The following is an 11,552-nucleotide window of genomic DNA, read 5'->3' on the forward strand; positions in this document are numbered from 1 at the left end:
TGGCAGCTGCCACAAATGGTGGAAAAAACCTCTGTCTTGATTTGTGCACCAGGGTCTCAGTAGGGTTTTTGAGCCTCGGAAGGACCCGCACACACATGAGTGATGCTGAGTGCCTCATGGGCACCGGGGCTGGAGGGGCTGGAGCATCCCTGTAGCCCATCAGGGAGCTGCGTTCCCAGCAGGGATTTTGGGACTTGCTGTTTTGGCTCTTCCCCACGCCTTCACGTTGGCTGCTTCCATTATCCCCGTTTCGATTGCTTCTGATCATCCTGGCTCAAAGCCCTTTGACTTTTCCCAGGTGCCGCTGCCAGGCTGAATGAGAAGCTCGCCCATGTCGAGAATTATGAGACGGTGACGCCACGCAAGGTGCTGGCACCGCGGGGGAAGAGGGACCTGCCTGGGCCACCAGTGAGTAGCATTGCCTCCCAGATACCAGCTCAGCACAGCCACACTCATTGCCTTGCAGGGAGTCTGGGGGTGGTGTTGCACTCAGCAGAGACCCTTGGCCCACCGCTGGACTGAGAGCTGGTCCACTTTAGCCCTGTGCCAGAAGAATGACCTGATGCGCTTTTTCTTGCATTGCTCCCATCCCAGAGGATGGAGATCTTGAAGCAGTTGATCAGATCAGCTTTCCTGAGCTGCTTTGGGGCAAAAACAGGAACTGCACATAGCAGGGTGGACTCTTGGAGAAGGGGGGGCTGCTTTCTGCGATGCTTTCTTCAGAGCCATTACCCAGTGGTGCCACCTCTTGCAGCCTTGCAGTGATCTTGTGACATCTGGTCTTTGCTTAAGGAGAGATTTGCAAAGCCTCACTGAGCTGTAAGCACTTTTCTTGCTGTGTTTGCTGAAGTTAGAGGTTGGTTTTTTTTGTCCTTTGGGACACAGAGAAATAAGAATCTGAAAGTTGCAGAAATCCACATGAAAGCAAGCCAGTGTTATTTTTCTTGGGCAGCCTTGTAATTTGGGAGAAGGAATGGGGTTTGACTCAGGAGTTTTGAGTGCTCGGGGTTGACGTCCACAGGATGATGGCTTTGACCTCAAAGATGCTTTCCTCATTGCCTTAAAGTGAAATTCAGCCAAATAAACGGATTAATTTTCTAGGACCAAAAAGCACTGACTCTCTCACCTGATGAGATGGAGGGGCTGGGGACATTTATTTCCTAGTAAACTCTTCGTACAGCACGTTCATCTGTGATTCAAACCCTTTCTGATAAACGAGCTTCAAAAACGCTCCCTGAAAGCATCTGTTTTCCCTGCTCTAGATACCTAAACTTGTCCACGAGATAAACATTCCCCAGGCTATTTAGAGACACCATCTGTGCCGGGTGTGCTGGGCGGCTCTGCACTGATCCCCCCGGAAAGGGGAGCACACCCATCTCTGGGTCCCTTCTGCAGAAGACATCTGCCTTGAGCAGTGCACTTTGGGACAGCCATGGGTGGTGTCTGCCGGGTGGCACCTGCAGTCGGTCTTTGACTGAGCGGTCCTTGGACCTCCCAAACCTGCTGTGTTGAGGGTATGAGGTCTCGTGCCTTTCAAGCCGTTTTCCTCCTCTTCTACAAAAGCTGGTTCTCAGCAAGGCTTGGGCACCACCAAGCCCCTCTTTGAAGCTGGATGGGTGCTTTCTGCACCAGCTCCTCCAGTGGCTTTGTGTTAGCAGTGTCTGGCTCGGATGAGCATGGGCCGAGAGCTGGTTCCTGGGTCAGAGCAGTTGGGACACATGGGGTTGGTCCAGCAGAGCATCTGCCAGATGAGGTTTGAGACAGACCAGCTCCCCTCTGGCTTTGCTTAAAGCAAAATGTTCAGCCCTGCAGACAGGGTGGAGACCTGGATCCTGCAGCACAGGGTCTCCTAGGATGCCAGCTTCCCCTTCGAGTGGTGGGGCCAGATGGAGCAGGTGGCCCAGCGACCCACCTTTTCTCCTCTTGTGCCGCAGCTCCTCTGGTACATGGCATGATGCAATGAGCCCCATCCTTGCTGTCCTAGCGAGATCTGTCACTTCTTTCCACCCAGGGAAGGGATACCTTGTGCTGGGGTGGGTCGGTGGCATCCCGTCCCACTCCTCTGCAGGCTCTCTGTGTCTGTCAGTCAGAGCAGCTTGGATAAGTCCCTCCTCTCCATGCGCTGTGGCCGCGGCTCTGCTTCGCTTGCTCAGCACGGTCGCAGGGTGAGCCTTTCAAAGCCATCCCATCTGGAGCCCTTGCAAAGCCCACGCACATAAGGGAGGGGGTGATTCAGAGAAGCTTTATCGGGCCTTTTCTTTTTTTTTAGCTTGCCCTGCGGTCGTCTCCAAGAGACAGCCCCTGACCCCCACCCCCTTCTAAGTGTTTTCCTGACGTTTCTTAAGACCTCTTCTGGCTCCAGCACTGCCAACAATAACAAAGCGCCACTTTGACGAGGGACGCGGGACGGGATGGCCACGTCAGGCAGGAGACGCGGTTCATAAGAGAAGAATTTGTCGGGGACCCGTGTGCATGTTTCCCCCTTCCCCGTGCCAGTGGTGCACCCGCCTGTGGTGGGGACTGCCTGGCTGTCCGGCAGGCTCGTTGTGAGCTGCTCAGCATGCGGAGAGGGTGTTTGGTGGCCAGCAGCCCGTCGCTTCGAATCGGAAAAGGAAACCGGGTAGAATTGATGGCAGCTGAGTGATAAGAAAACCCTCTTATGCAGCCCTGCTGCGCTGAGTCAGCAGGAGTTTCGGCTCAGCCCCAGCCCCCCACAGGTTGCAGATCATCCCCTGGGAGCGCTGAGCTGTCGAATGAGACCAGGTGCTGTCATCCTTCCTGGGGAGAGTCTGTACACCACATCCAGAAGGAATGCTGGCCCCACGGGAGTGGCTTGCTGTGCCTTTTGCTCAGCTCTTCACCCCAGGATCCCGTAAGGGCTGAGGATGTGCCCTCAGGAGAGGTTTCTGGGCTGTGCTGGTGACTAATGAGGTCCCTGGGGTCAGGGGTGCAGCCTGATATGGGGCACCATGCAAGGGAATGTCGGCTCTCTCAGTGTCCCCAGTGGGATGGGAGCTCTGGAGGTTTGTGGCTCAGCTTCTGCAGATGGAGCTCACAAGACATCCCAGAGGGAAACACTTCTCCTGGAGGGACATCTCCACCCTGGGGGCTCAGGGCTCGGCTGGGCTGAGCCATGGCCACCCTGGCCCAGCCATAGTGACTGGAGGTTGGGGTTGAGATGCCTTGAGGTCCCTTCCACCAGCACCAGGGTGGTGCTCGGGGGATCTGGCGTGCAGCAATACTAAAATCTACTCTCAGGAGCAGGCAAGAACCAGGAGAAGGTTATTCTCTAACCGTGATGCTGCGTGTTAGATCAGCCAGAGATGAGGAAGTCTCTGCTGATGAAAGCCATTGGGCACCGGGATCTTTGTGGTTCAGCCTGTAAGTGCTGAACTCAGTCCCCAAAAAAGGGAGCTTTCTGATTGATGAGTAAGAAACCTCAGTTTCTGGCACAGCCACGTGTCAGACACGGGAAGCCAGACTTTGCTGACTGTTCCACTGCTGGTGACCTGTTCTTTATCTCAGGATATGCCGGGGATTTGCATTATTGCCCACATGCTTGCTTTCTTCTCCTCTGATTTCCTGTGTCTTTGCTGGATGCCTCCAGGGTGAGCAGCCAGGCTCCCTGTCCCGCAGCCGCCTTCCAACCGGACACATGCAGACCCCGTCCCATCTCTGGGCAGGACAGGGGCCAAGAGATCCTCTCTGTAGCTCTTGCTCCTGGTGACTGTGGGTCTGTGCTGTGTCTTTCATGCAGAGCGTCTACCCAGACCGTGTCCTCTACAGCGTCCATGCTGAAGGCAGGGACTACCTCCTGCAGCTGGAGAAGAACAAGTGAGTGCGGGCGGGCACGGTGGGGCGGCTTGGGGAGGCTCGCTTCCCACCCTTGCTGTGAACATCACTTCTCCAAGGTCTGGCATCACCACTAAGCCCTCAGCCCAGACTCCACCAGCAAAACGTCACCACCCAGGGAGGTCAGGGACCCACCATACCCAGCCTGACCATCCTCATCCCCAAAGCTTTCCATCCTCTCCCCAAAACTGGGGTCACTGCTGATGCCCCTTCCCCCTCCTGCAGGGAGCTGCTGGGGCAGCACTACACCCAGACGCACTACTTGGCCGATGGCACAGAGATCACAGAGCAGCCAGACGTTCAGGTACGGGGCTGGCTCCGAGGAGGGCTGTTTTCCCACTCCTGTGGCGTCCTGCCGTGCCGACGGCTGGTGCAGACCCCCCCTTTACACCTCTCCTCTCTCTTGGTGGCAGGATCACTGCTTTTATCAGGGCCACGTGCAAGGATACACTGACTCAGCGGCGAGCATCAGCACCTGCAGCGGGCTCAGGTAGGACCTCCGGCTGCCCCGGGGCCCTGTGGCCGGAGGACAGCATCGAGTCTGGCCTTGGTGCATGCCACAGCACAGCTCCTGCCGTGGGACCAAGCCCCGTCCAGCCGGAGCAGTGCCATGGAGGGAGAGCTCAGCTTTCTCCCCGGGAAGAGGAGAATACATCCCTTTTCCTGCTGGTGGTGGGAGCACTAACCTCCCTGGCCCAGTGCCCAGCAGGAAAGGAGCGTGGTGGTTTGCGGCTAAGCTCGCCGTTTTTTGGGAGGTTGACTCATAGGATCACAGTGTGGTTTCGGTTGGAAAAGAGCTTCATGGCAGGGGATGAGACTGGAAAGCTGAGCAGGGCAGGAGGTCCGGGCAGGAGGGCCCTCCCTGGGCAGCACGGCACAGTTTGTCCCAGATCTGTCCTCTCTTCCCAGGGCAAACGAGACCAAACTCGCCCCAAATGCTGCAGCCGGTGGCACAGTTTTGTGCTCACGGTGATGCACTGGCTCGTAGGCAGCCAGCATCTCCTCCGTGTCATGATGAGCTCCTGGAGCTGATGGCCGAGTGCCTTTCCAATTGAAATGGAAAGCATGCAGTGCATCAGGGCAGCTGTGTCTCCCTCTACCTGTGGTAGAATGACAGAAAGCATCCTTGCAGAGTGACCCAAGCCACCGGGTCCATGCAAGGTTGATTGGTTTGCCGTGGAAGATTCATACTCTGCTGGTCTCTTTCTTGATATCCGCTGGCATTGCAGAGGAGTAATCCAGAGAGGAAGGGGTCCCTTGCAGGGTGATGTGTGTGCAGAATGTGGGTGATCCCTGGAGCACCCAGGGACCTGCAAGCGCCTACGTGGCAGCCACCTCCTCGCTTTGAGAGCAGGCAGGGGTTGTGTTTGTGGAGACCTTGGCTCGCACAGCTTGTGTGTGCATGGGACACCATATCCCTGTGGAGTAGGAGGAAGATGTGCAAGGGCAGGATAGGACATGAGGACAACACAGACAGGACACATGGGACACCTTACAGCAAGCATCTTGAAGGCCAGAGACACTCACGGGGGTGCGTGTAGGGTTTCCCTGTGTCCTGCCTGCTATCTCCCCAATCTGACACCCTCCCTCTCTCTTGGCAGTGGGTTTTTTCGGGTGAATGAGACCACCTTCCTCCTGGAGCCCCTGGAGGAGGACGCAGCTGGCCAGCACGCTGTCTACCGAGCGGCTCATCTACGGGGCAAGCGCGGCACATGCCAAGAGGCCGGCACCACCCTGGAGTACGACCACGAACCCAGAATTCCTGCAGCCATGAAGCTCTACCGCTGGGTTAGGGATCACATTGCTTCTCCTTCCTGCAGCTGAGTTTGCAAAAGCCTAGGTCCTGTGAAGTCCAGGAGAGGAGCGAAGCCATACTGCATCTCCTGGAGATGCTCCTCTCCCATGCAGATTTGGTTAGGTATCCAAATACGGGTTGCTCCCAGTGGCCTTGCTCCTGGTGGGAACAAGTCCTCAGATCCTGCAGCATTAGCAGGAGCATCCTCCTACCCCGTGAGCTCTGTGTTGCCTGCAGAGACTCTCTTGCGCCCAGTAGCAGGCTTGGGTTTTTCCTTATATGTTGGAAGATGCCTGAAACACCCAGAAAAGTGAGATCAGAAAGCAGAGCTAGAGGACCTACTAGCCCTGAATAACATTGTAAGATGCCCTAGGATCCAACCCATCCCACGGGAGGGTCAGTCGCAGGGCAAAGCTCCCCTTTGCACTCACTTTTCTTTTCCCTTCCAGAAATCGGCTCCATTACGCAAAGGTCCCCGATACGTGGAGCTGGTCCTGGTTGTGGACAACGAGGAGGTAAGCACCAGGGGGGCAAGCTGGGTCCTGCGTTTTTGCCATCATCCACTCCAAACAAGGTCAAAGCCAGCCTGGAAATCTCTCTGTGTCCTTCCCGTAGTTCAGGAAACACAAGGACTTGCGCACAGTGCAGAACCGCATGAAGGAAATCGTGAACCACGTTGACAAGGTGAGCCCAGGGGTCTGGGTCTGCCCTCCCCACTCCCACACATGCCCTGTGGTGCCAGTATGGCCATGAATGCAGTGGTGGAGGGATTGGCATGGGTAGGGTGGTGGAGCTGGAGCCCGTAGGTGGGCTGCCACAAGGTGAGCAGCTCCTTTTATTGAGGGGGTGATGGAACTGCTATTGCACAGTGTGGTGGGGTCCTGGGCTTGGCTGCGGTTCCCCAGGGGAGGTGGGATCTTCTGTCTCCTTGCCCAGCTCAAATCCAAATGCTCTCTCTGGGGTGTCTCCTGCCCCAGCTTTATCAGCCTCTTCGCCTGCGGGTTGCCTTGATTGGCTTGGAGGAAAAAAATCGTGGTCAGTCCCAACCCGGAGGTGCCCCTGGACAACTTCCTCCACTGGCGGGAGGCAGAGCTGCTGCGGAGGAAGCCGCACGACAATGCCCAGCTGATCACGTAAGGACGGGGGGCTTCCACCTCACCATCCTCGCAGCCCTGCTGCCGCCCAGGCCACATGGACATGGTGGCATCTCAATCCCACAGGGGCATAGACTTCCACGGCACGACCGTAGGGCTTGCCAAGAAGCTTGTGATGTGCACCAGGGACTCGGGCGGTGTCAACCAGGTGGGTCCCACTGTCCCTGCCTTGTATTTTCCAGAGTGGATTTCTCCTACCCTGATCTCCAGCTTTCCCACCCCCTGTGCAGCCTTAGGGCTGGATCCAGGGTCCAGTTTAGGAAGGGTAGTTGTGGAAAACCAGCTGGGTGCCTGCAGAGGGCTCTGATAGACCTGAGCCTTGAAGAGCCTCCCAGAGCAGCTCCATGGACACAGGGCTTCTCCCACCACTTGTTGGGCAGGGGGGACTTGGTTAACAATTGCTACTTGGCCACCCTGGCTGTGCTCCTCACCCCTTCTCAGGGAGGGCATCCTTTGCTCGAGCATTCGGCCATGGGACCATCAGCTGTCCAGAACCACCACAAAGCAGCATTTCAGGGTAGCCACTATATCTAAGCTCACTTACACCCCTGAACAAGGGGAAACGGCACCAAGCTGTGCCAGGGGAGGTTCAGGTTAGAGATAAGGAGGAAGTTCTTTACTGAGAGGGTCGTCAGAAGCTGGAACAGGCTGCCCAGGGAGGTGGTGGAGTCACCATCCCTGGATGTGTTTAAGGAGCAGGTAGATGAGGTACTTAGGGATATGGTTTAGGGGGTAGACAGGAACGGTTGGACGTGATGATCTCAGAGGGCTTTTCCAACCGAGCAATTCTGTGATTGTGTGAGAGCCCAGTCTGGAGGTCTTCAGGGGCCATGGGACCAAGTCCAGCTTTTGTCTTCCTTTACCTCAGCATGGCAGCATTAGGGAATGAATTGCAGACAGCAGCGAGACCTGGTGCTGAGCTGTGGAAGGCCCCGACTGAGCCCCATGGGGATACTGTGGAGAGCATTTGAACCACACTGCACTTCTTCTCCTGCAGGACCACAGCACGAATCCTATCGGTGCGGCATCCACCATGGCTCACGAGATGGGGCACAACCTGGGGATGTCTCATGATGAAGACGTTGCTGGCTGCCGCTGTCCTGTCCCCAAAGCTGATGGAGGATGTGTCATGGCAGCGAGTGTTGGGTGAGTGGAGGGGAAAGGGGAATAGCCCTGGGCAGCAAATATTGTGAGGTGTCCTCTAGCACTGTCCTGATGGGGTGAAGCCCATGAGATGGTCAGGTCTGGGTGGACACTTCACTTGAAGCTGTGCTTCAAAGGTCTGTTGGTGCCTTTGAGTCACTTGGTGGCCCTCCAGCTTCTCCCTGGGCTGGTGGGTGTGAGGGCCCTCGGGCTCTCACCTCAGCTCATGCCTGTGTGTTTCTCATCCCTTCAGCTTGGTGTACCCCAAGCTCTTCAGCCGCTGCAGCGAGCAGGACATGTGGCAGTTCCTCGGGGACCCCAGGACCAGCTGCCTGCTAAATGAGCTGTATGGGGGACCAGTGTGTGGGAACCAGTTTGTGGAGCGAGGAGAGCAGTGCGACTGTGGCACGCCGGAGGTAGGGACACTCTCCGAAAGCCCAGGAAGGAGAGTGGGCAGCAGGGACCTGAGACCTGCCATTCAGACTCTGAGAAGCAAGCACGCAATTCAGACTCTTTGTGCAAGCTTCTTGCCTGGACATAGTGCTCTGCAAGACTCATCTTTCTTAAGTTCCTGGTGCTTCTGCCAAAAAATAACTTGCAGAGCTTATTTAACTGGGACGTGTGCCCCCTTCATCTATCTGGCTGAGATTTTAGCAGGGGTATGCCTGGGAAAGGTGGACTTCCCCCCAGCATGTCCTCCAAAGAGGTGATCCAAGGAGGGGGGCATCGTGGCATGTTGGCCTTTTAAGAGCCATGCTCAGCTTTTTTGTTATCCCTGGAGGCCCATCACTGCATCACAACAGGGAGATCTGAGACAAATGGCCAGGAAATGTCTCTGTGATAAATCCCTGGGTCACAGCCCTGCTCCGCTCTCCCCAGTGCACAGAGCACAGAGCTCCTCCTGTTTTCTCCTACCTGGAGATGTGCAAAGTGTGCTACTAGAGAGCAGAGTCCCAGGTCGGGCCCCATCTTCTGAAAAACCTCTTCTGGTCCTTTGCTATGGTGTTGCTAATGGGGGTAAAGAGGCAGCAGGAACAACTCACACCTGGGATGATGCAGTGGTTTTGCCCCATGGTTCGGCCCGTGGTGGCTATGCTGCCACTGGCACCTGGTGACGTGGCAGCTGGGTGTCCCCAGAAAGGGAAGAAAGGTTCTTTCAGGGGGGTTTTGTGAGGGTTTCAGTCCCTCCCTGTCCCACAGGAGTGCTCCGACCGCTGCTGCAACGCCACCACTTGCCAGCTGAGAGAGGGAGCTGAGTGCGCCCGGGGGGACTGCTGCCAGGACTGCAAGGTACTGCCACTACCGGTGCAGGGAGGACGACAGAAGGGAGCTGGTGGATGCATCGTCCTGCCCGGGCTCCTCTGGAGCTTTCCGGTAGAGGCGAGGTGTGTCCATAGCCTGCTGGAGAGCCTGGAGGACCTCTAGCAGCCTGCCCAGAGCCAAACACACCCAATGGTTTGAGTGGGATTCATGCTTTCCAGTTGATGCTCTCACTACATGCACAGCCTGCAATCTTGGGTGGGAAGCAGTTGGGAAGGTGAAGCAGCCTCTGTTTGTGGCAGTCTGGAGCCCAGTTTCCCTGGTTAGGTTAGGTGCAGGGTGAAAGGTGTTGAAGAATTGGGCTAAATGTTTGAAGAGAGATCAACGTGGCCCATTCCTGCCCTGGGAAACCAACCTGCCTCTTCTGCTCCATTCAGCCAAGAGAGAGTGAGGAGTTACATGCATTGGTTCCTGCACACAGGCATAAGGAACACCTTGATGTGAAGAGACAGGGCTGGAAGAGGACCCCAGGGCAGGTTCACACTAAAAGCAAAGCACAAGGTGTTGCCTGCAGGGAGAGACTTAACTACGGGAAGTCTCAATCTGAGGCCTGATGGTGTATGGTGTTTCCACCCTGTGCAGCAGCTCGGTCGGCAGCAAACATCTTAGTGGCAGAGCAGTGCAAGCTGCAGTATCTGGATCTGTGGGGTGCCAGGAGTTGTTTCAAAGAGCAGGGTGCTGCCGGGCTGCATCAACGTGGGCCTGTGAGAGCATTGAGTCAGTGTTGACATCCCCTTCTCTGTGCAGGTGAAGGCTGCCGGTGCGCTCTGCCGGGCCAGCAAGAATGACTGCGACCTGCCCGAGCACTGCACTGGCCTCAGTGCTGACTGTCCGGAGGACGTCTTCCAGGAGAATGGCATCTCCTGCCAGAACGGCAGAGGCTACTGCTACAACGGGGCCTGCCCCTCGCACGGCGAGCAGTGCCGTGCGCTCTGGGGTGCAGGTAGCTGCTCCCCCCCACCTTCCCACTCTCTTGGCCCTGCCTGCAGCCCGAAGAGCCAGGGCACACTTGGCTGTGGTCTCCTCCTGTGTCCCTTGCTGGGGTGCTATGGCAGCTGACCCCACTTGCTGCGGATGCTGGCTCCACATGACCCTCTCCGTGTGTCCACAGAGGCCCAGGTGGCTCCTGACGTCTGCTTCAAGCACAACAGCGAGCAGCACCTTCACCTCCACTGCCTCACCGAGTATGGGAAGCGGCCCTGCAGCCCAAAGTAAGGAGCTGGGGTCGTGGTTGTCCGTGTCCAGTGACATCTCTGCGGGGCTGAGCGAAGCTCCCGGGCCCTGTGCCATCCCTGCTGCTGGTGCTGAGGGGTGCTTCTGCTGCAGGGATGTGAAGTGCGGCACGCTGCTGTGCCTGAGCGACAACACCAGCCCCGTCCTTGGCGGCGGCTCCTACTCCCTCTTCTTTGGCCGCTTCAAGTGCAAGGCGGTCATCGCCAGCAGCGACGCCAACGAGGTGGTGGCCAAGCTCAGGCTGGTGCCCACTGGCGCCAAGTGCGGCGAGGAGATGGTGAGTACGTCGGTGGCCATGCTGGAGGGGTGCGGGGAGGGGAGGGCAACCAACTGCAGAGACCTGGGGCAGCCTCAAAGACCCTTGCCTGTCCCCAGGTCTGCTACGCTGGGCGCTGCCAGAACCTCCTGGTCTACGGCAACAAGAACTGCTCGGCCAAGTGCAACAACCATGGGGTACACTATGGGACTGTCCTCTCCCAGCGCAGCCACGGGGCCTGGGCAAAGATTGCGGCCCCTGTGGCATGTCCACTGCCCTGACACTTTCTTCCGTCATCTCAGGTGTGCAACCACAGGCGGGAGTGTCACTGCGAGCCGGGCTGGGCAGCGCCATACTGTGAGCAGAAGATTGCAGAGATGGTGACAGGTACGGCGTCCCCTGTGTACAGTCGGCACCAGCTCCCTCGGCCCAATGTGTGTGCTGGGGAGGGAGCCCGAGGAAGGGGGTCAGCACCCTGCTGCAGTGCTGCTCCATCCCCGTGGGTGCCCAACACACCACCGACCGGTTCTCCGCAGGGAGCAGCAGCATGGTCTTGGCGGCTGTGCTGGCTGTGCTGGCACTCTCTGGCGTCCTGCTTGGCAGCGGGGTTGTGCTCCTAAGAGGCAGGGGACCATGGCACTTCCAGAAAGGGTAACTACCCCCTCCTCTGCCCCACAGTGGGGCTGAGCCACAGCCACACAGGCTGAGCTCAAGGGGTGCTTGGAGCAGTCCCCCACCGTCCCTGTGCCCCACAGCAGGACCTCCAGCAGGCCTGGCGCTGGCCTCGCCAACCCGCTCT

The 11,552-nt window shown here is 57.5% G+C and overlaps 1 protein-coding gene across 1 annotated transcript in view; it reads left to right on the forward strand.

The window, feature by feature from the left end:
- Positions 1–298: 298 nt before the first annotated feature.
- LOC104546976 (disintegrin and metalloproteinase domain-containing protein 8-like) overlaps positions 299–11,552 on the forward strand; it is a gene marked incomplete at its 5' end in the record, with an annotated part of 15,867 nt that continues 4,613 nt past the window's right edge. Inside the window, 18 exon segments of the mRNA XM_010192509.1 lie at positions 299–408; positions 3,758–3,834; positions 4,078–4,156; positions 4,266–4,342; positions 5,454–5,640; positions 6,097–6,162; positions 6,263–6,331; positions 6,625–6,665; positions 6,667–6,780; positions 6,868–6,949; positions 7,799–7,947; positions 8,198–8,360; positions 9,145–9,234; positions 10,012–10,207; positions 10,376–10,475; positions 10,591–10,774; positions 10,873–10,950; positions 11,056–11,140. Coding sequence (XP_010190811.1) covers positions 299–408; positions 3,758–3,834; positions 4,078–4,156; positions 4,266–4,342; positions 5,454–5,640; positions 6,097–6,162; positions 6,263–6,331; positions 6,625–6,665; positions 6,667–6,780; positions 6,868–6,949; positions 7,799–7,947; positions 8,198–8,360; positions 9,145–9,234; positions 10,012–10,207; positions 10,376–10,475; positions 10,591–10,774; positions 10,873–10,950; positions 11,056–11,140 — 1,947 coding nt within the window.

This window comes from Mesitornis unicolor, unplaced genomic scaffold (genome assembly GCF_000695765.1).
Source record: "Mesitornis unicolor isolate BGI_N332 unplaced genomic scaffold, ASM69576v1 scaffold28649, whole genome shotgun sequence".
NCBI classification, from domain to species: Eukaryota; Metazoa; Chordata; class Aves; order Mesitornithiformes; family Mesitornithidae; genus Mesitornis; species Mesitornis unicolor.